At 39.8% G+C, this 20,990-nt stretch overlaps 1 protein-coding gene across 1 annotated transcript in view; it reads right to left on the bottom strand.

Moving 5' to 3' along the window:
* COL6A3 (collagen type VI alpha 3 chain) overlaps positions 1-20,990 on the bottom strand; it is a 101,321-nt gene that overhangs the window by 68,536 nt on the left and 11,795 nt on the right. Inside the window, exons 4-10 of the mRNA XM_019523345.1 lie at positions 18,889-19,495; positions 14,616-15,211; positions 12,511-13,077; positions 9,439-10,056; positions 6,167-6,760; positions 5,134-5,736; positions 727-1,329 (exon numbers count right to left, since the gene is read on the bottom strand). Of these exons, the coding sequence (XP_019378890.1) occupies positions 727-1,329; positions 5,134-5,736; positions 6,167-6,760; positions 9,439-10,056; positions 12,511-13,077; positions 14,616-15,211; positions 18,889-19,495 (4,188 nt within the window). The remainder of the gene's footprint in view (positions 1-726; positions 1,330-5,133; positions 5,737-6,166; positions 6,761-9,438; positions 10,057-12,510; positions 13,078-14,615; positions 15,212-18,888; positions 19,496-20,990) is intronic.

Here is a 20,990-nt window from a genome sequence, read left to right as displayed (position 1 = left end):
AGGGCCCAAAACCAGACACAGCACTCCAGATGTGGCCTCACCAGTGAAGAATAGAGGAATGTGGGCTCAACAGGTGGTGATCAATGGCTCGAGGTCTAGTTGGTAGCTGGTACCACGTGAAGTATAATTACCAACTGGGTATAATTACTTCCCTCAATCTGCTGGCAACGCTTCCACTAACGCAGCCCAGTGTGCTGTTAGCCTTCTTGGCAACAAGGGCATATTGCTGACTCACATTCAGCTTATCGTCCACTATAACCCCCAGGTCCCTTTCTTCAAAGCTGCTGCCCAGCCAGTCATCCCCCAGGCTGTACTGATGCATGCGATTTTTCTGTCGTAAGTACAGAATTTTGCACTTGTCCTTGTTGAACCTCATGAGATTTCTTTTGGCCCAATCCTACAATTTGTCTAAGTCTCTATGAATACAATACAGGAATCGGGCCGAATCTCTGCCAAAGCGAATCAGCGAGTTTTGCACAGCCCTGTTATTTATATAGCAGAAGCACCCAACCTTCATTATCTGTGTGTTTGGAGACATGTTTCTTGTGCCAGAGTGCGTACAGGCTGATTGCATAGGGTTGCCACACCTATGCTATAGGCATTCCAAAGCTAAGGCTTAAGACCATACAGGAACAGGATACAATTGCACTATTGAATGAATCCATTTAAAATTTTCAGAGTGTTCCGGTCTCTGGATCATCCATGGAAATAAGTAATTATATTTACCTCTTGAAATATCAGTCACTCCTGGACAGAGTGTCTCCTTCATAACAGCATCCATTGTAACTAAAATTTGCTCATTCAATTCTGACAGCTCTTGGGCAGCTTTCACTCTGAACCCAGTAGCAGGTTCAGTGGACAGTTTGTTCACTTCATCCACGTCAATGTTTTTCACACCAACTGCAAATAGCTTCACCCCAGACTGCTTTAGTGCCAATGCAGCTGTCTGTCCATCATCCGCAGGTCTGCCTCCTGTTACAATAAAAGCAATTTGAGGTATCCTCTGGTCTGCCCGGCTCCCAGCCTCCTTCACAAAGTGTTTGGCCTGGAGATGTTTGATTGCTGCTCCAGTATTCGCCACTCTGCCTCCTTTATATGCTACTTTATTGATAGCATCTAAAATCTCTTGTTTGGTGGCGTGATCCTTGAGAAAGAATTCATCAGTCACATCTGAGTTGTACTGGGCCAGTCCTACCTGAATAGAGGCAGTATCATCATAGATAGCATCAACTATAGAAGAGACAAATTGGATAACTTCTTGGAAGTTGTCTCTCCCAAAATTGATGGAGCCATCCAGCAAAAACACAATATCAGCTTGTTTCTTCCCATCTGAAATAATCAAAAAGAAAATGAGTTTTGAATCCTTTGTAGCCTCCATAATATTGTACTGAACCATAAAAAGAAAAAACGAAACAATCCATTCTTAAATTACATGCAAACACTACATGCTGCTCATGGAAGTAATTTTACCCTTAATTTAAAAGGTGGGGGGGAGGTGGGGAAGAGGGCTGACCCATTAAAAAAGCACAAAAAATAGCAGCCGATTAAGAATGAGTGATCTAGTGAAGACCAAGATAGATGCAACTACATTCCAGCAGACTTCAGTGTCTTGTATATCAGCATCTCCACACTGAAAAATGTGGAGATGCTTTAACTAAAATGTGTTCAACAATCTTTAAAACAATTATTTTGCATTGCTTCACTTGCAGGTCCAGGTGCCTTACTATAAATTTGCGAGAAGGCCATTAGACTCAGGGACTCAGCCCAATACGCTAAACAATGTCACAAATGTAGACTTCTTTCTGCACATGTACACCCACTGGTCTCTCAAATATTGTGGTTGAAAGTGGGGGAAATAGTTTAATATCAACTCAAGCATACACAGTAGGGTTGCTTCCCCAGTACCTACTTTATATCAGTAGTAACACTAAACTACACAGAAGCAGACAAAAAGCCAGGAAAGGTCTTTCAGTACTAGCTTCTTATGCTGGCTTGTAGCCAATATTGCAATTTAAAACACCCCACTGCCATTTTTCAATGCAGGGATGCTAATACTCTGGACACTTTAATTAGAGCAGCTCTTGGAGCTGCTGTAATTAAAGCACCTCCTCCCCACTCCTAGAGCACATGTATAAATACCCTCCATTGTGAGGTACATTAGCCTATCTTAATGTGCATTAACTAAAGAACATGGGGAATTAGTACACATGCTTGCGTTACAGCACCAGGCACTTTTTAAAGTGCCCAGCGCTGCGGCACATACATTTGTATAAATGGCGAAATGTGTGTCAGCACTGAGAAAATAGTGGCAGTCCACTTTTGAACTAAAACACACTGAAGGTGTTTTAGTTCAAAAGTGCACCGCCACTGTTTTCTCAGCACTGATACATATTTCACCATTTATACAAATGCATGCAATGCAGCACTGGACACGTCAGCTCGCATGTAAAGCAGACTTGATTAATACACGCCGGATCAGACAAATGTATGTGTATAAATGCTAATGGTTTTTAAGTGATGCTAAACTATTTTAATGCACATTAGTGACCGTGCACAGTTTTTTAGGTCATGCTTTAATGCACATTAAGATAGGCTAATGTGCATTAAAGCTAACGTGTACACATGCCCAATAATGTGACTAGCTGCCTCCATTTCTCAGTACCCAAAATGTAACACATCAGAAAACATCTGATTTAGTGGAGAGGTAGCAAATATACTGTGCAAATTGTACCCTTTTATGAGGTCTCACATTTTGGGCACCCAAAAATGAAAGCACCCAGAAACACAGAAATGATGTGTCACTTCCGAAAATCTTGGCCAATGTTAGCAAACTAACAGGATCTCTAGCTCAAACCTGAATCTTTTTGAAGAACTGTGTACCTGGTCTCCGAGAGCGCCTATATACAAGCACCGCGGCTGGTCCGACGTGCTGGAAATCCAATGCATTGGACCAGACTCAATCAACTGAGTCTGCTAGAGCATAGCAATTGCCATGCTCCACCAGCCTCCTGCATCTCATGTATCAGCATCCCCACACTTAAAAATGGTGGTGGACGCACTTAAACAAAAGCTCGTTTGATGAGCTTTAGTTGAAGCATCCCCACCACCATTTTTAACTGCAGGGAAGCTGATATAGGAGATGCAGTGGCACTTTAATTAAAGCGCCTCTTGGAGCCACTGTAATTAAAGTACCTCCTTCCCCCCTCCAAACCCTGGAGCACATACAAATGTAAGAAGTCTGTCATGCCCACAAGAAGCCTGGATGTTCACTCTCACATCTTTTGCTGTTTCAGGGTAAGTTTTTAGCAATATTTCTTATAGCAGGACAGGGCTGGACAGGCTGCTGTCTCCAAATTTCACACGCTCCCAGATGTCTCCCCAAAATATGGGATTTGTAGAAGCCAGTTAGAAAAATGAATTTGGAGGAACGTTAACTCTTGAGAGCAAAATAAGTAATAAAGACAGGAAGGAGAAGTCTTGAGGGGACTGGGTACAGGATACTTGCAGAACAATATAAGTGCAACTCAGGGTTGTTATACAAAGAGAGTGGTGGTTGCATGAAGAAGTGGAAATTAGTTATTTAATTTCAAAAGAATAAGCAGCCAAGGAGTATAAGTCCATAACAATTCCTGTTTGTGGTACCATTGGTTCATTTATTACTGGATTCCAGTGAAAAATAAAGGAACTGCTAAGCAAAAAAAATTGTAAAAAAAAAAATGTGATTCACAAATGATCACAAACCATAAATCAAGACTCTTGCTGAAACCAGCGCAGAGCTAGAATACAAACAAAAATTTGCAAATACAAAATTAAATACTGATTCCTCACTATTCTAGAAAAATGCTTTAATGTGCTTTTAGGTTAGCAAAACTTCTAGATATATGTCTGATCCAAAAATGTTTGGCATCGAGAGTCCTTCTATTGACTTCAGTGGAATTTTGAGCAAGTTCTATGTGAACTAACATTAGGTATGCCAACAGTTAGGGTCAAAATCAAAGTGTCCCTCCAGTTTGGACCCATCAACCATCTACACTGAAAACACATAAGCTTCACCACTGGCTCTTCTGAACTGGGTTTGGTGTTAACACTAACACCCACCCACCTTCTGGCTCACACCTTTTTTGTCTGCAGGCCTCCCTACAGGAAAGCCTTCCCATAGGAAGTCTGTTAGTAGCAAGTCTCTCTGCATCTCACATCTTATTTCTGTGACCTACAATTAGAACCAAGCACAGAAGGAGGGACAAGTAGTCTGCAGGCGGTTCCTAGAAAGATCACACACATAGAATAGAGAGTACAAGAGAGCTGCTTCAGTGTGGCCTAAAAGTAAAACAGATCCGTCTGACTTCTAAGCAGCTGGGGGCTGCACCAGTGGGGGACATGAGCCCCTAGGGCTATGCTTTACATGCGTCTCCCCTGGGTGCACTGCGCCCCCAGGCAGCCTTCCCTGCCACTGCACTGTACACCCAGGAACACCTCTCCAGCCCCAACTGCACTGGGCATCCCCCCTCACTCTAGGTTTTCCAGCTGCACTTCACCTCTCAGAGGGCTGCAGCTGCAAGCTCCCTGAGTCTTGTGTGCTGCGCTGCCAGATGGGGGAGAGAAAAGGAAGCTGGAGAGAGGAAGACCTGTGACTCTATCTGTTTTTGAAGCCCCTGGGGGAAGCCCCTGGGGGCTGCAATTTAACACCTTGCAGGCCACATGTGGCCTGTAGACCACCAGTTGGACAGCCCTGAGATAGGAAAGGCAGATTATGTAGCTCTGATTGGTTAAGGCCCAACCCTCAAGGTTGACCCTAAGATTAGGTTTGACATACCCATTGAATTTTCCTATTATTTTCATCTCATTTTGAATTTTCTTCAGCCTTGAACATTTTTTCATATACCGGAAAAAAATGTAATATAAAGCAGTGATGAGATGTTCTTTATTTTATGAGGAAAATATTTCCTCCTACCATCCTAAATTCTATTATTTTCTACGTCCTTCGGGTTTCTTTCAGCAAGTATTTAGTGTGATGCAAAAAAAAAAAGTAACTAAAGGCACTATTTCTAAATTGCTTCACAGATTATTAGAATTGTACCCCATGCTCTATATCAGATCTCTGCAATATTTTCCCAGCATGAAAAAAAGCCTTACCCATGTCTATAAATTCAGGTGTTTCAGTTGTTTGTATTTGAGATTGTAAAATTGGTTGGAGGAACCTGCTTTCTATGCTTGGAAGATCTAGAAAATCTCTGACTGTGAATACAAGTCTAGGATCATTGGTTATCCTCTCCAGCTGAGTTCTGTCTGCATTCCTTGCTCCAACACCTTGACTCTTAATCCCAACAGAGGTGATCACAGAAGAAGGTTGGTTAACATCATCCTGGGACCTCTCTCCAAGGAACAGAACTAAATGCTGAGGGACCCCATCTTCTATTCTGCTTCCTGCAGACTTAATGAAGTAATTCTTCACAACATAGTCTAGAGCTTTCCCAGCATTCAGTGGAGATCCTCCTCTGAACCTCAAGCGGCGTATGGCTTGTAGTACTGCAGCTTTGGATTTGTGTGTTTTTAAGTAGAACTCAGGAAACACATCATTACTGAACTGAATCACACCAATTCTCACTTTGTTTGAACCAACGTTGAGCTGCTGAACAATTCTAATGATGAAATCTCGAATGTGAGCAAGTCCATCAGTTCTGACACTATCAGAGCTATCAATGAGGAAGACTATGTCCCTTTCATCACCATCACCTTCTGCAGGAAAACAAAATATTAAGGAGAAAGGAAAATTATTGAAGTATCAAACTTTTTTTGCCTCATCTTTACTACAAGGTTCCTTTTAAATTGAGATGTCTACAATTGTAAGCACACAATTAACTAGCTCCATAATTCTTTGACATCTATTTTTTATTCAGTTATTTTTATTCAATGTTCCTAGCTTCATCTGCCTCAGATTTGTGTTTGTTTTAATTAGAGAACACTTTGAATGAGTAAGGACAAGAAAAGTAATGCAGCTCTTGACCCAAAAACCTATATGCTCATCTACAGGGATGACCAATAGTCTGACTGGTCTAATGAATCTCCATTCTCCTGATAATGGAAATGTGCCATACTTGTTTTTAAGGGGGAAAATATTTCATTTACTGGAAGGAAAGGACCCTAAAGTTATTTCAGTCATTCTTACCTGGAGGGAGAGATACATCTCCCAGGATCCCTTTTATGTCACCAGCAGTGAGGGAAGTAAGAGGGGTCAGCAGCTTCTGTTCTATGCTGGGCAATTCCTGGAAGTTTGTGACTCGGTATACATATTCAGGGCTAAGAGAAATCTGAGCCAACTCCTCAGGATCCACATTTTTTGCTATAATCAGAGGTGCTACACCAACTTGTTTGACTTGGATTGCAGGGGCCACTACTTCATCATCAGACTTGCGAGAAGAGAGAAGTATTAAAAACTGAGGGACACCATCCTCTATGCGACTTCCAGAGGGTCTTGTAAAGATATTCTTTGCTACATACTCCAGAGCATCTCCTACATTAACTTCTCTGCCACCTTTGGGCCTTAGTCTTCTCACAGCAGTTTGCACGTCATCTTTGGTAGAGTGGGTGTTAAGCAGAAATTCAACCTTGGGGTCTGTGCTGAACTGGACCACTGCAACGCGGGTGGTGTCAAAACCTACATCGAAGCTGTCTACTACCCTTAAAATGAAATCACGAATTAGCTGGAACTCAGGGGAAGCAAACTGGGAACCATCAATGAGAAACACCACATCTTTCTTGGCTGTGAAAAAAGAACATAAGTACTGGGTCAGAGCAATAGCCAATCTAACTCAGCATTCTGTCTCTTATGGCAGCAATTAGTACAAGCTTAGATGAGACAATACAAATAGGGCATGTCTAGAGTGATCTATGCCCTGACATGCCCTCCCTGATGTCGAATATCTTTGATTTAGGATGCATCCCTGATTTTTTTTTTCTGTTTAATAGCTCCCAGTCAACCTGTCCTCCTTTTTTAATCTGGTTATACTATCTGGTTCTATAGACTCCTGCAGTCCTGAGTTCTATAAGCTTAACTATGTACTGTGTAAGAAGCTACTTCCTCTTGTTTAAACGTTCATCCTCCTCTTGGTTTCTCCCCATAGTGCCCACTTAGTTCTTGTATTCTGGGGCTTGGTGAACAACAATTTTCTATTACTTTATCCATTTACTTCATAATTTTAGAGACCTTTATCCTATCCCCTTCAACCTTCTTTCCTAATTGAAGAGTCCTAGCCCTTACAGTCTCTCCTGGCGTAGCAGCTGTTCCATAACCCTGCTCATCTTTGTTGCCCTTCCCTGCACCTTTTCTAATTCTACTACATTCTTTTCTGATATGGAGAACAGAACTGAACATAGTATTCAAGATATGGGTACAGCATCGGTTTATACAATGACATAAAGTTGTTTCTTATTTTGCTTTCATTTTCTTCTTAATGATGCCCAAAATTTTATTAGCTTTTTTAGTCTCTTCTGCACACTGATCCAGCATTTTTAGAGTACTATCAACAATTGAGTTATAACAGTTAGTTCAGAGTCTAGCATTACATGCATATAGTTACAAACATATAGTATATATAACCTATGTTAACACTTTTGCACTTGTTAATGTTTAAGTTTATCTTCCACTTTATTGGTCATTTGCTTAGTCTTGTGAAATCTATCTGCAGCCCCTTACCACCAGACTGGGATTTGGCTCCCCAAAAGAATTTAGTATTAGCTGCAAACTTTGCAAATTAACTAGGTACTCCCTTTTCCTGGTCATTCATGAAACTTTGCAAATTCCCTCTAATCCCATGACGAGTCAATTTTCAAGAGCGTTCAGCAAGAGCTCTCGTCCCAAGTTTTTGAAAATCTACTTTTGATGGATCCCAAAATGATGAAATATAGTTCTCTGCTGCTTATCTGTCTGGCCTTAAAGATGTTCAAATGATTTCTTAAGAAGCCCCTGGACATTTTGTATCATCTAACAATTTCCTCATTTTAGAAGTTAAAAGGAAGGTTAAAAGGCCTACCAGAGCTGGGAAGCTATTTAAAAAAACTTATCAGAGGCCCAGAAAAAGTGTATAATCTACAGCACAGACCAAAAAGGGTACCAAGTGGAAATCAGTTCCCCAATGAAGCCTTAAGCGTAGGACCAAATAGTTAGAAAAAGTCACCTCCAGTCACCATGCATACATAACTGCAATTTATGTCACAAGCTTCTAAGGGAGACCCAACCCTCCCGGCCAAATTCTGTCCTTAATTGAATTCATATAGCTTTATTCTGGTGCATCCACTAATTTTAAGAAATGGGTGTTAATAACCAGATTCTAAACATAGGAATAATTTAGTGTACACAAGGCATAAATTATCTCAGCTCCTACTTGGCCATGGCAGGAGGGACTTATGGATATTCAGGTCTCCATTATTTCCCTACTGAAATTGTGATTGGCCATAAGGGAAGAGTAGCAGTTGCTCCTGCAATGTGCTTTTTGTGGGAAAATAAGCAGGGGGATGGGCAGACTCTTGGCTTTGTACTCTTCCCTATTCACTGCCCAGACTTGGTTTTCAGATACATACCAGAAAATAAACTGTCCCAAGAAAAGGAGTTAAATAATTTGCCCTTTCCTCTGAGCCACGAGAATTATCGGTGGGGGGCGAGGGGGATTGTGAGGAGTCATTCTAAATAACATTACCATATTAGTTTTTTCTTTGAGATATTCCCCAGTGAGGACTTACTGTAAGTTTTCTCTCTAGCCCAAAGATATATTTTGAAAGTGAATACATTGACCCCCCCACCCTACACACGCGCACACACACACAACACTCTGTCTCCTTGCTTTCTCATCACTCAGTTCTTATGCATTCAACACCTGTAACTTATTTTCCTGGTTACTCTTATCTCTAGAGAAAAGCTGGCTTCCTGATGGTAAGGTTTCATGTCAAAACAAAATGTGGTACCTGAATTATAAATTTCTAGAAAATAGTATTTATCAGGATAGGGATTTTAATTAACAATGGTAGGAACGCACCATTATAAAATCTAAATTATTCAGTTTTCCTTGGAAGGGGAAAACACTAATATTAAGCTACTGACTAGTGTAATATCCCATTCATCTATTTTAAGACTTGGGTCCAGATCCTGTATTGACTTCAGTTGCACTCTGTAGCGGTATCATGAGCCACAATGTACAACTGGGGACTATAAGTACTTTTGGGTGGCTGATTGTAATTACATAGTTCCTAGCAAAGCAAACCTACATCAGTAAAGGATAAATTAGCAGTTAGAATTGGAGCCTCAACTGTAAATGTGTTTGCTTTTTCTCTATTTGTGTCACAACCCCACATTATTTAAACATCAGGGTTTTTTAATCTTGTTGCAGATACTGACTAGCACAACAATACCCCCACATGGAAAACAGCTGATAAACATCTGCCCACCTGGACTGGGTGATGGAAAAAGCAGATCCGGGGCTAGTGTTTCTATTTCTTTTTTGGTTAGCCGAGTGACTCGGTCTGAAATGAGCTGCTGTACAGTATTCAGTTGATTGAAGTCAGGGACAACAGCAGCAAAGTCTGGGATGAATGAAATTGTCTGCATTTCCGTGATATCAGCGTTTCCAATGCCAATGCCAAAAGGCACGGTGCCACTTGTCTTCAAGACCACTGAGGGCCTTCGCACATCGTCCCTTGATCTGTCAGCAGTCAGCAAAATCAAGAATTGAGGCACATTTTCAGCAATCCTGCTCCCACCCTGAGCAGTGAATATCTGCTTTATGAGATAGTCCAAGGCTGCACCGGTGTTGAGAGGAGACCCTCCCATAACAGACATGCCCTGAATGGCTCTAACAACATCTGCTTTATCATAGTAGTTGTTAAAAAGGAACTCAGGTCTGATGACATTGCTGTATTGTGCTACAGCAACATGGACTCTGTCACGACCGATGTCCAGGTTTTCAACCATTTCTAAAACAAAGCTCTGTAGAAAAGGGAACCCTCTTCTCGCACCATCTGAGCCATCAATCAGAAACACCACATCCTTCTTCTCATCTCCAACAACTGTGGTTTGAAAAACAATTAGAGAAGAATCTAAGTAAAATTATCTGTATAGGTAGACATTCTTTTTGTGTATCATTTTATGCACAGAAAGTCTTGGGATTCTAGGTCAGGCATCATAATTGTTGATTCAATTTATTTAAAGTTTGTCCAGTCTGCCTATATCCACTGATGGGTAGGATCAACCATAAGCCCATACCCACTATCCAGTTACATTGTACAGGTTTTAAATTCAACTCTGCTTGGCAGTCATGTCCAATCCTGCAAGTTTGCTAATTAACACTGAGGTCACCCCTTTTGGTAGTGTTTGAAACTTAGTTGGGTGTACAGACCCGAAATTACATTCCCCAAACTGCCTGGTTCTGATTTCCAGGCCTAGTTCCTCCTCCCTCTCTCTTTTGCCCATGAGTGGAGACAACCCAGAAGGACAGACAAGTTATCCAGAGACCAATTCCTAGAAGGGCTCTGCAAAGGAAGAAAGAAGAACCACGTTGCTAGGCTTGCTGTTGGATACAGTGTACAGTATGGATCAGGGAGACAAGATCACTTGGCTCTGGTTGGTTGGAGATGTCTTAAGAGCAACTCTGAATATCAGTGTAGACATACCATCAGTCAAACACTCTTGGCTAATAAACAGGTGGATATAGTATACCGATAATCACTACATGGGCAACAAGAGCTGTGCTTGATCAGTAAGGTGTCTCCTTAGGTATCTGCTGCTTCTTCCCTGAAATGCCAGCTGGCAAGCAGGGATGCTCAATGGGAGGCAGTGGAACCAGAGGTTAGGTCCCAGAGCAATCCAGGTCTTGAAAGGTAATGCATTATATTAGCACTCTGCATAGCGTGCTCTATGGAGCTATGGAGGGTGGGACAAATATGTTGAAAAACCTTCACTGAGTGTCTCTCTAATTTAGAAAAGAATAATACCATGTGGACACAAAATACCTGTTGATAAATGATGCTGACTGAAAACAGTAAAAACCTTTTTGTAAAAGCATTCTGATATTTCGATTTTTTTAAATTTTCAAAACTTTTCAGAAAAAAGTTCTTGGTAAGCTTTTGGTCACAGTTGCCATTCTTCAGACATAGTGAGTCTCTGCTGGTCTGAGACTGCAAGGAATGAGAGAAGCTAAAAGTGTGGCAGGATGTCAGTGAAAATTTAAATGGGTAGAAATTAGAAAGACAAAAGGTAAAGAAGATAAGGGAGGTGGAAGAAGGTGGGGGCGGGAGCCCAAAAGGAGACAGCAGTGATAGAATACAAAGTAGAAAAGAGGCTGTCTGTGAAAAAAAGCAGTAGGAGATCAGGAAAACAGGAATAAAAGAAGCTAAAAGTGTGACAGGACATCAGTGAAAACATAAATAGGTAGAAATTAGAAAAGGTAAAACAGGGAAGGGAGGGGAAAGAAAGCAGGGGAAGAGACAGGCCAAAAAGAAACACTGCAGTGATAATAATACAAGGTAAAAAAGTGTCTCTCAATGAAAAAGGAACTAGCTGGAAATGAGGAAGACAAAAGGCAGAAAAGGAGGGGAGGGGAGAGCAGGAGAGGGGAGAAAAGGTGGGGGAAAAGAAGAATGTAAGAAGTCAGGTCAGGCAGGTATCTGGTGAATCAGATGTGAGGCAGGTAGTAATGTATCATAAATCCAATGTCTATACTGAGTCCATGATTTTGTGTATCCAGGAGGTTGATGAAGTGAAGTTAGTAGGCTCGTTTTTCATAGCTCGTCTTTCTCACCTTTCATAGATGAGCCTACAAACTTCACTTCATAAATCTACTGGATATAAAAAAAATCATGGACTCAATATAGACAGTGGATTTATGACGCAATACAACCTGCTTTTCCTTCTGTCTTTTGAATTTCTACCTATTTACATTTTAACCGACATCCTGCCACACTTTTAGCATCTTTCATTCCTTGCAGTCTCAGACCAGCAGAGACTCCCTATGCCTGACAAAAGGGGACTGGGCCCAAAAGCTTGCCTAGAACTTTTTTCCAACTCCTCTGTCGGTCTAATGAAAGATATCACGTCTACTCAAAGAACCCTGCCTGCCTATGTTCTTAGACCAACACAGCTACAACCAAAACCCTGAAAACTACTTAAGATTTTGAGGACAAAGTCTGCCTATTATTGTAAGACAGGCTTTTACTTCAGTGGGATTATTTGTGTTCAAAGTTAAGCCTGCACATCAGTGCTTTGCAGGACCATAGCCTCAATAACAGGCAATGGCATTTTTTAAAATCATTTCAAATATATTGGTCTTGATTTAAGTCATATGCTTAATCCAAGTCCAATCACTGGGAGTCTTTCCACTGACTTCAGTGAGTTTTAAATAAAGACCACAAAACATCATTATATATATAATGTTAATTTACAAGTGTTGTCTACTACAATTTTTCAGTCATCTAAAAGACATCTAATTCAGCATTTTAGAAACAAAGGAAACGGCATCTCTGTACCTGTTGGTTGATACTGTATGGTTCTCAATAGGTTTACTATGTTTGACTGAATTTCTCCAATTTTAGAAAGGGCATCCACAGGCAGAATAAATTGTGGAGCGTAAACTATCCTTTCAAGTTCTACTTGTTCTGCAGTCCTGGCTTTGATAATAAAAGTGACAACACCAGCTCGTTTCAGGGCCTCCGCTGCATCTTCCACACTATCAGTTGATTTCCCAGCAGCAAGTAGGACCAAAAACTGAGGAACTCCTTCTTCAATCCTGCTCCCAGCATTCTTCACAAACAGGTTCCTCACTGCGTAATCCAGTGCAGAACCTATGTTCAGTTGCTTCCCAGTTTTTATCTTCATCCGTTTAACTTTCAGAAGCATGTCTTGCTTCAATGGCAACTCACTGAAGTTGAACTCAACTTGGACATTGTCACTGAACTGAGCTACAGCAACTCGGATGGCATCTGGACTCACATTGAGGTCAAAAATAATTCTGTACACAAAGTCTCGGACTGTAGGGAAGTGACCCAATAGGTTGGCTGAACCATCAATCATGAATAAAATATCTTTCTTGCTTTCTAGAATGAATTCAAAATAAAAGGAAATAAGAATATGAAGGCTTTTTCTCCTTTTGAATTTCATCAGAGAAACTTTTCTTTAAAGGAGCAGGATATTAATATACCATACTTTCTCATATACCCTGTTTTTGAAAGTCAGAATGAAGAAAAAAAGATCTTTCTTTGTAGTAAGAGAGCTTAGCTAATGAGCTGAGCCTGCTCATTGTTGTGTTCCCTATGGGAACTGAGTGCAGACTTTACTTTCACTTTTGCCCAGGAAGCAGCAAAAAGTGTTCTAACCGTATTTCCTTCCCTATATTGCACAGTCCTACTTTCTACAACCGGGTTTTGGGAAAGATGAGTGTTGCATTCAAGAAAATATGGTATAAAGTATATGAGTGGTTTTCCTCTCCTGAAATATCTCAGTGCTAAAAGGGCTTGACAGTGCCCTTGATTTATTTAGCTAAATAGGGAATAGAGAAAAAGAACCCCTTCTCACAGACTTCCTTGGCTCTACTTAGAGTTTTGCTCTTAGTTTTGAGTCCAATGTATTGTTCACTGTGATCAAGTGAACATGGACCTAGCAGAATTGTGCAGGCACTAGGCTTGATTTCCCTGCCCAACTCCCCCCATACATGACCAGGCTTAAGAAAGGAAGTGAGCTGCACCCTTTAAAGGACTGCTGTAATTCACTCCACTCTCCCACCATGACCTCAGAGAAATGGCTGAGGAAAGGGCCTTTAAGATCCATACATGAATTATATATGGGAACCTTTCACTTATTTTATTGGGAGGATTTGATATCCATCTGCCACGTTGCTTTTAATTGTCTCCTTTCCATCACTAACTGATCCTAGTCTTTTTAATGTCTCCTAGTGGTCAGAACCACAATAAAAGAACTGTTGAGAAAATACCTGTTTAAATCAGGTTAACCCTCACAGAAATGTCAAAAGCTCTCAGTGACTTTTTAACTCATTAAATTTATACTGGGAGTAAGATTTTGCCCTCAGCTACAGCCATGCCAACCCACTACTACTGGGGGGATGAAAGGGAGCTGTACCAAATGGAAATAAGTAGATTCCAGACTTACATGCTTTGGTTTTGTTTTGTTTTCATTCATCTATCCTGAATGGTACTATCTTAATAATTCCACTTAATTTACCTATAACCATTCCCTCTGTGTGAGCTGCTATATATACAAGCACATTAAGTAGATGTCAGTATATTCCACATTTTCAAAAAATAAAAAGAAAGACAAAAAGACTCATAGCATAAGTGGACAGAATATTTGGTACGGTGGTCAAAGACTCACTCTGATGTCTCTTTTGGTCCTGATCCAGTGAAGCACTTAAAAATGTGCTGAACTTTAGACATGTTAAATTTGACTTCAGTGAACTTAAGGATTCAATGGGCATAGCCACTGCTTAAAGTTAAATGTCGACTTAAGTGCTTTGCTGGTTCAAGACTTTGGAAAAAAAGAAGTTTGTGGTACATTTAAAGCAAAGAATCAAGAGAAAAAAGACCAATATTAAGTCAACTTGAAGAAAGGTAGATATTACCTGATGGAGTGAGTGGAACTTCTTGTACACCTCCACTAACATATGTTGTTAAAGGTTTAATTAATTCCTGTGGTAAAGCTGCCAGAGAACTGAAATCATCCGTAAAATATACCATTCTTGGATTAAATGCGATCTGCTCAAGTTCTGCCTTATCAGCATTCCTAACTCCAACACAAAAAGTTAGCACTCCGGCCCGAGCTAATGCATTGGAAGCATCCAAGTATGCATCAGCAGATTGCCCTGCTGTAACCAGGACTAGGATCTGTGGAACTTGTTCATCTATCCTGCTCCCACCTGCTTCAGTGAAGTGTTTTAAAAGGACAAAGTCTAATGCAGAGCCAGTGTTCAACACTGAACCTCCCTTGGGCTTCAACTGGCTCAGGCGATTAATTATATCTGATTTGGTTAGGTATGTGTTTAAAAAGAATTCAGTTCTGGGAGTGTCACTAAATTGTATTAGGCCGATTCGTATATTGTCAATTCCAACATCAAGGTAGTCAACTAGTTTCAAAACAAAGTCACGCACAAATGGGAAGTTGGCATTTCCAACGTTGAGTGATCCATCCAAAAGAAAGATGATATCCCTTTTGTTTACTGCAGTAGAGCACAGAAAATAACATGAGACATCATAGAAAACATAACAGACATTTTCATGTGTGCATACAGTATATACTGTACACACATGCATACCTTGTTAGAGAGATGGGGGAGAAGGGAGAGCAAGCAAGAAATGAAAGTGTCCAAGAAATAAACAGCAAGAATAACACTGAAAGTTATTAGACATTTTGTTGCTTGAATCATTCTATAACAAGTATTTTAATGGCCGAGGTTTAGTAATGGAGTCTAGTCTCTGATGCTTCAGAGGCAATTTTATCCACTGCAAAAAACTAAGGACTTCCTTTTCTCTTGGCACAGTGGGCCAGATCCTTAGCAAATATAAATTGGTTTCCCTGACTTCAGTGGATCAGTATCAATTTATATACCCACTGAGGAGCTGCTTCTATACTTATTCAAATTTACCCTGGTGTAAGGCAGATGCTATCTAATAATACTTTGTGAACATCACTGGAGCCTTATCGAAAAAGTTAACCCTGCAGCACCTGAAAAAACCCTCTTCTATCAGGCACTGACAAATGAACCAATGCCAGCAACCAGCCTCATCAGCCACTTTTCTATTCCTTGAGGAAGCCAAAAAGGCAGACTCAAATATAGTGAACCAAATCCTCCTCTCAAAGTCTAAAGGAACTCCACTGATTTCAGGAGAGTTACTTCAAACGTATAATGTGCATCTGGGAGCAGAATCTAGCCCACAAAGTACAATTTGGCTCTACTTTCCATAGAAGACTACTACCGTTAAGTAACCAATTTTGAGTAGTCACTTTAAATAAATTCACTGGTACATGACCATATGGAGGTGACTATGTAAGATACTGTTACATCCAAACTGTCCCTTGCTGCAGATTTGGAAATAAGCATTTTTCTGTCAGCGATTACCTAAGCAGAAGGAATGCTCAACATTTGGCTGAGTCTTCCTTACATACAAAATAATCCTACAGTCTTCACCTAGAGTCATTTTTTTGCTTAAACATATCACACAGAACCTGGATGCACCCATAGCCCCTTTTAGCACAAAAATGCAGGCTTAAAAGCCATGACACTAATTCAGTGCTAGCAGAACATTCCCCCTACATCAGCTGTTGGGTCCTTTTGCCTAAAGATATGCACAACTACAGGATCTGAACCAAAGTATCACAATGTTATAGTAGTATTTAAGATCCTTTACAGAGCTTGAAGTCCATGCTAAATCCCACTGGCCAGTTTATAATAAAATCCTGACCCCATGGAGGTCAATAATAAAAATCCTATTGTCTTCAGTAGGGCTCAGGATTTCATCTTGGAATCTCACTTTTTCAAAATCAGAGAGCTTCCACTTGTAGTTCTTAAAAGACTTATGCTATAAAACTGAAAAGCATGATATTTCTATGTACTGAAAAGCTGTAACAGTTCCAGAGTGAATCAGGGACTTTAGCTTGGATCATTTTGTTGAGGGAGAATCCATTTTACAGGGATGAGGAAGGGAAGGAATCAAATCTTTTCTTGTAGGTGGTGTAAAAAAATACATCAGAAGTTTGAAGCTGCTGAAGGATCTCAAATGTCAGTGTAAGGCCCCAGATAATGGATTAATGGGCAGGACATGAGGTCATAGATATATGATAAATTACACTGTAGATGACAAATTATTTATCATCTGCCATGAGATTTAATAGATATCCATGTCATTCATCAGTGTGATGCCCCTTTCACATATATATGGTACAAATGCGTGTATACATAGTCTTGTTATTTTAATCCTCTTTTGTCAAGCACAATGCTTAACAACTGTACATTTTCCAAGTTTGCTTATTGACTATCAGGATCACTATCCCTTACCTTATATTCACTACAGTGATAATGCATTAAAAATTAAAGAGAAGTGTTGGACCCTTTGGAGGGTAATGATTTCTGGCAAATAACAATGAGTATATCTGTTGTCTATATTTCTAATTTATACTATGATAATAGTTCCAATCTGGGCCAGTATTTTCAGATAAACAAATGGAAATGTATCACTTGAAATGTCACACTGGGCGCATCTACACAAGATGCTAGAAACTCAGTAGACTAATTCCACTGTGCATTAGCATGTCACAGTGAAAGCTGTGTTAATGCGCTAATGTGCAGTACAATTAGTAAAAAACATACGCCAGCACTACTGTGCAGTGGTGCCAATTATGGCGCGTTAAGTTAATACTTGTTATTATAGGTGCTGAACTGAATACATGATAATTACGGTGCATTAACGCACATGTCAACGTGCCCACTGAGTGGTAATAATTAGCAATGGGCTGTTGGAGAGGAAGACTTACTTGCCTACAGAGTGTGCTTATGGCTATGTGTACTGTATAAGAGAGAAAGAGAAACAGACAAAAAGAGAAGCAGTGTGTACAACATTTTAAAGAATGAGGACATTTTTAATTTATATATAGAAATAAAAATGTCAGGGTTGATACGTAGCCATGCAACACTGTATTAGCAGAAACCACATTTTGAAATAGCTTATTAAATGATAGACTATTCCGTGATATTCATCTTAATTAAGGACAAATATTGGTGAATTTATTTTAAAATGTAAGCCCTCCATATAGAATTTTTTTCCATTTTTTTCCAACTATTTAAGTTGGTCTAATAAAAGATACCAGATTCACCCAAAGAACCTTGTCTGCCTATGTCCTTAGACCACCACAGCTACAACCTACAGCCCTCTGAGTTTTGAAAGAATTCTTAAAACAGCAGAAATTCCCTGCACCCTAATTTATAATTTCAGTAGCTTGGAGAAACTGAAAAATAATGTGACCCTGGCTATATAAGTCAATGGAAGCCTCTCTATTGAACTGAATGGCAGCTGGAAGAGGCTCAGTTTCTCTAATGTTCCTATGGTATGGGAATGCAATTCAGAATGTGATCATTTATATTTTATGATGACACAAATGCAGTCTGATATGTTTCCCTCACTAAGAAACCCTGAGAAACTGTAGCTCAAAATCTTTCAGCAGATAAAACCATCTTTTAAAATACATGGTAAAATAGAAGACATTTGTGTATAGTTTTTAACTAAAAGCTACTCAAGTCAATGGAAAGATTCAATAGAAAGTATCCATTGACATCAATTGATATTTTTAATTACACACAAAATAGAAAAAATAAACAGAATAGTTCTAAATTCCACTCTGCACTAGAACTAAGTGAATGATGTAGAAAAAAAGTCTGCAAATTTTTTTTGGATCTGAGAGTGATTTTCAACTCAACAATGTGCACAGACTTGTCAGATTTTCTTTCACTAAAAATCTCAATGGTCTAGCTGTATTACTACAAGCACATTACCTTCACTAAAATCAAGTATCCTCCAAAACTGAATTTCCAACTACATTTGCTGATAGGATTCAAAAGTTACTAATTATCTAATCAGAAGAAATACAATACCTCAGTACTTGAGCAACAAACCACCAAAGCATATACATCAATGTTAAACATTTAAATATTTCTGACAAATAAATTAATGAAAAAAAATAAAGAGCAAATATATTAATCTTTCCACAATCATTTTGCAAATGGAAAAAGTGGCCAAATTTACCAGCTCTGAATTATTCATTATGGATTCTTCAGTAGCTCTACCTGTGTACAATAAGGAATACAAACTAAGTCAGAGGCATCTACTTTGTTTAAAAAAGCATGCTCACCTGGTGGTATTTCTTGAATGATTATTGCTCCAGAGAGTGTTTTTAGAGGTGTCAGCACTCTAGGAAGAATGCCTTGCAGGTTCTGAACACGAAATTCATCTGTAGTGAAAACAAGTTCCGGCTCATAGGCAATTTCTTGAAGTTCCAACTTGTCTGCATTTTTGGATCCAATGGTAAGAACCATTATCCTGCTCCTTTTCATCTCTGCCGCAGGTTGGGTAATACCATCTTTGGATTTGCCATTCGTAACAAGGACTAGCATAGGCAAAACACCTTCATCAATCCTACACCCTGTAGAACTGATGAAGAAGTTGTTTCTAACAAAGTCCAAGGCCAAACCAGTATTGAGTGTTGAACCACCCATTAATTTTATTTTCCTCACAGCAGAATAGACCTCTTTTCTGGACTGATGAGCATTAAAATAGAATTCTGGTCTTACAGTATCTGCGTATTGTGCCACAGCTACTTGGATGAGGTCTGGTCCAATTTCCAGCCTTTGGACGATTTTGGCAATGAAATCACGGACTGCAGAAAAATGGGTGCTTCCCATTGCAGTTGTGCCATCTATCAGGAAGACTATGTCCTTCTTGTTTACGTCAATAACTGCAAGTAACCATATATACATATAATATACACATCTCATCATTGAAATAATTCAATAAACAGTGCTTATACCAATGTGAACAATAAAGCTGAAATCAATGAGGTAACATCCTATGTGACCTCTTATCTCCTAGAAGTAAGTTTTACTGTTATTTTCAGTGTCTCTTCTTCATACCTTCATTTTGTATCGTGACCCTCACTCACTTCCATTTTAAACAGCCTCCTTTCAGAACATATTTCCTTTTTTCTAATGTACATTGCACTCAATTCCATTATCATTTGACTTATTGTAACATTATCCCTTTCTAAAAAACAGAACGTTAGAAAAAATCCATAGGTTGATTATAATACAATGCTACATTTTAAAAGGTATTCTAACATGCATGACACAGATGAAAAAACTTCATTTTAGAAGTGCATAGTCTCTGTGAGCAAGATCATCAGTTAACCCAGGGTAGTATAGCAACATTGGGTTCAGTGGAGTCATGCTGATGACCCCAGCTGGGGATCTGCTCCCATGTGGATAAAATAGGTTATGCTTACGGAAACAAAGAAAGAACAGTTCCCACAAATTCCGCATACCTGTTCCCTGTGTGTCTTCATGTCCCATACATTTCCTTAGCTAACAAATACAAGTTACTACCTCTCTTTGTTCAGCACAGCCAACCCAGTTATAGAGGAGTAGAGTGGCTTTAATTATGGCTCCCATATTACTAAAACAATTGTCACGTTTATTTACATCTCTGCAATTTAAATCTTTTATTACAGATGATGATGAAAGAAGCAGAAAGAACACTAGATTTTCAGTTCCCCGATGAACTTGAAGGAAGACAGGGCAAAAACCAATAAACCGTTTAAAGGAGAAAATAGATAAATAAGTATTGATAATATTAAAATACTTAATAACTTTATGATAAAACACAATCATGACATTATAAATAATTATTAACACAAGGGGTTTTTTTGCATTTGAAAACATGATGATCAGAGGGCAGGAAAACAGGCCTTATGATGAGAGGCTGAGAGCTATGGGACTCTTCAGCCTGGAAAAGCACAGGCTCAGAGGGGACCTGATGGCTACCTACAAGTATATATGGGGTGTACTTCAGGATCTAGGGGAACGCCTGTTCACCAGAGTGCCCCAAAGGATGAAAAGGTCAAACAGTCACAAACTTCTCCAAGACCGTTTTAGGCTGGACATAAGGAAAAACTTCTTTACTGTCCAAGCCCCCAAGGCCTGGAACAGACAGGTGATGCAAGCACCTACTCTGGACTCCTTTAAGAGACATTTGGACGTTTATCTTGCTGGGATCCTTTGACCCCACCTGGCTTCCTGCCCCAGGGGCAGGGAGCTGGACTCAATGATCTCCCGAGGTCCCTTCCAGCCTTAATGTCTATGAAATCTATGAAATATGCTATGCTTTTTTTGGCCAAATGAAAAAAATACCAACAGTCTACCTCAACTCCAACACAAAAATGGGAATCACTACAAGGA

Source organism: Gavialis gangeticus, unplaced genomic scaffold, assembly GCF_001723915.1.
Source record: "Gavialis gangeticus isolate Ggan-Ray unplaced genomic scaffold, GavGan_comp1, whole genome shotgun sequence".
NCBI lineage: Eukaryota > Metazoa > Chordata > Crocodylia > Gavialidae > Gavialis > Gavialis gangeticus.
This window is presented reverse-complemented; position numbering and strand designations above follow the sequence as displayed.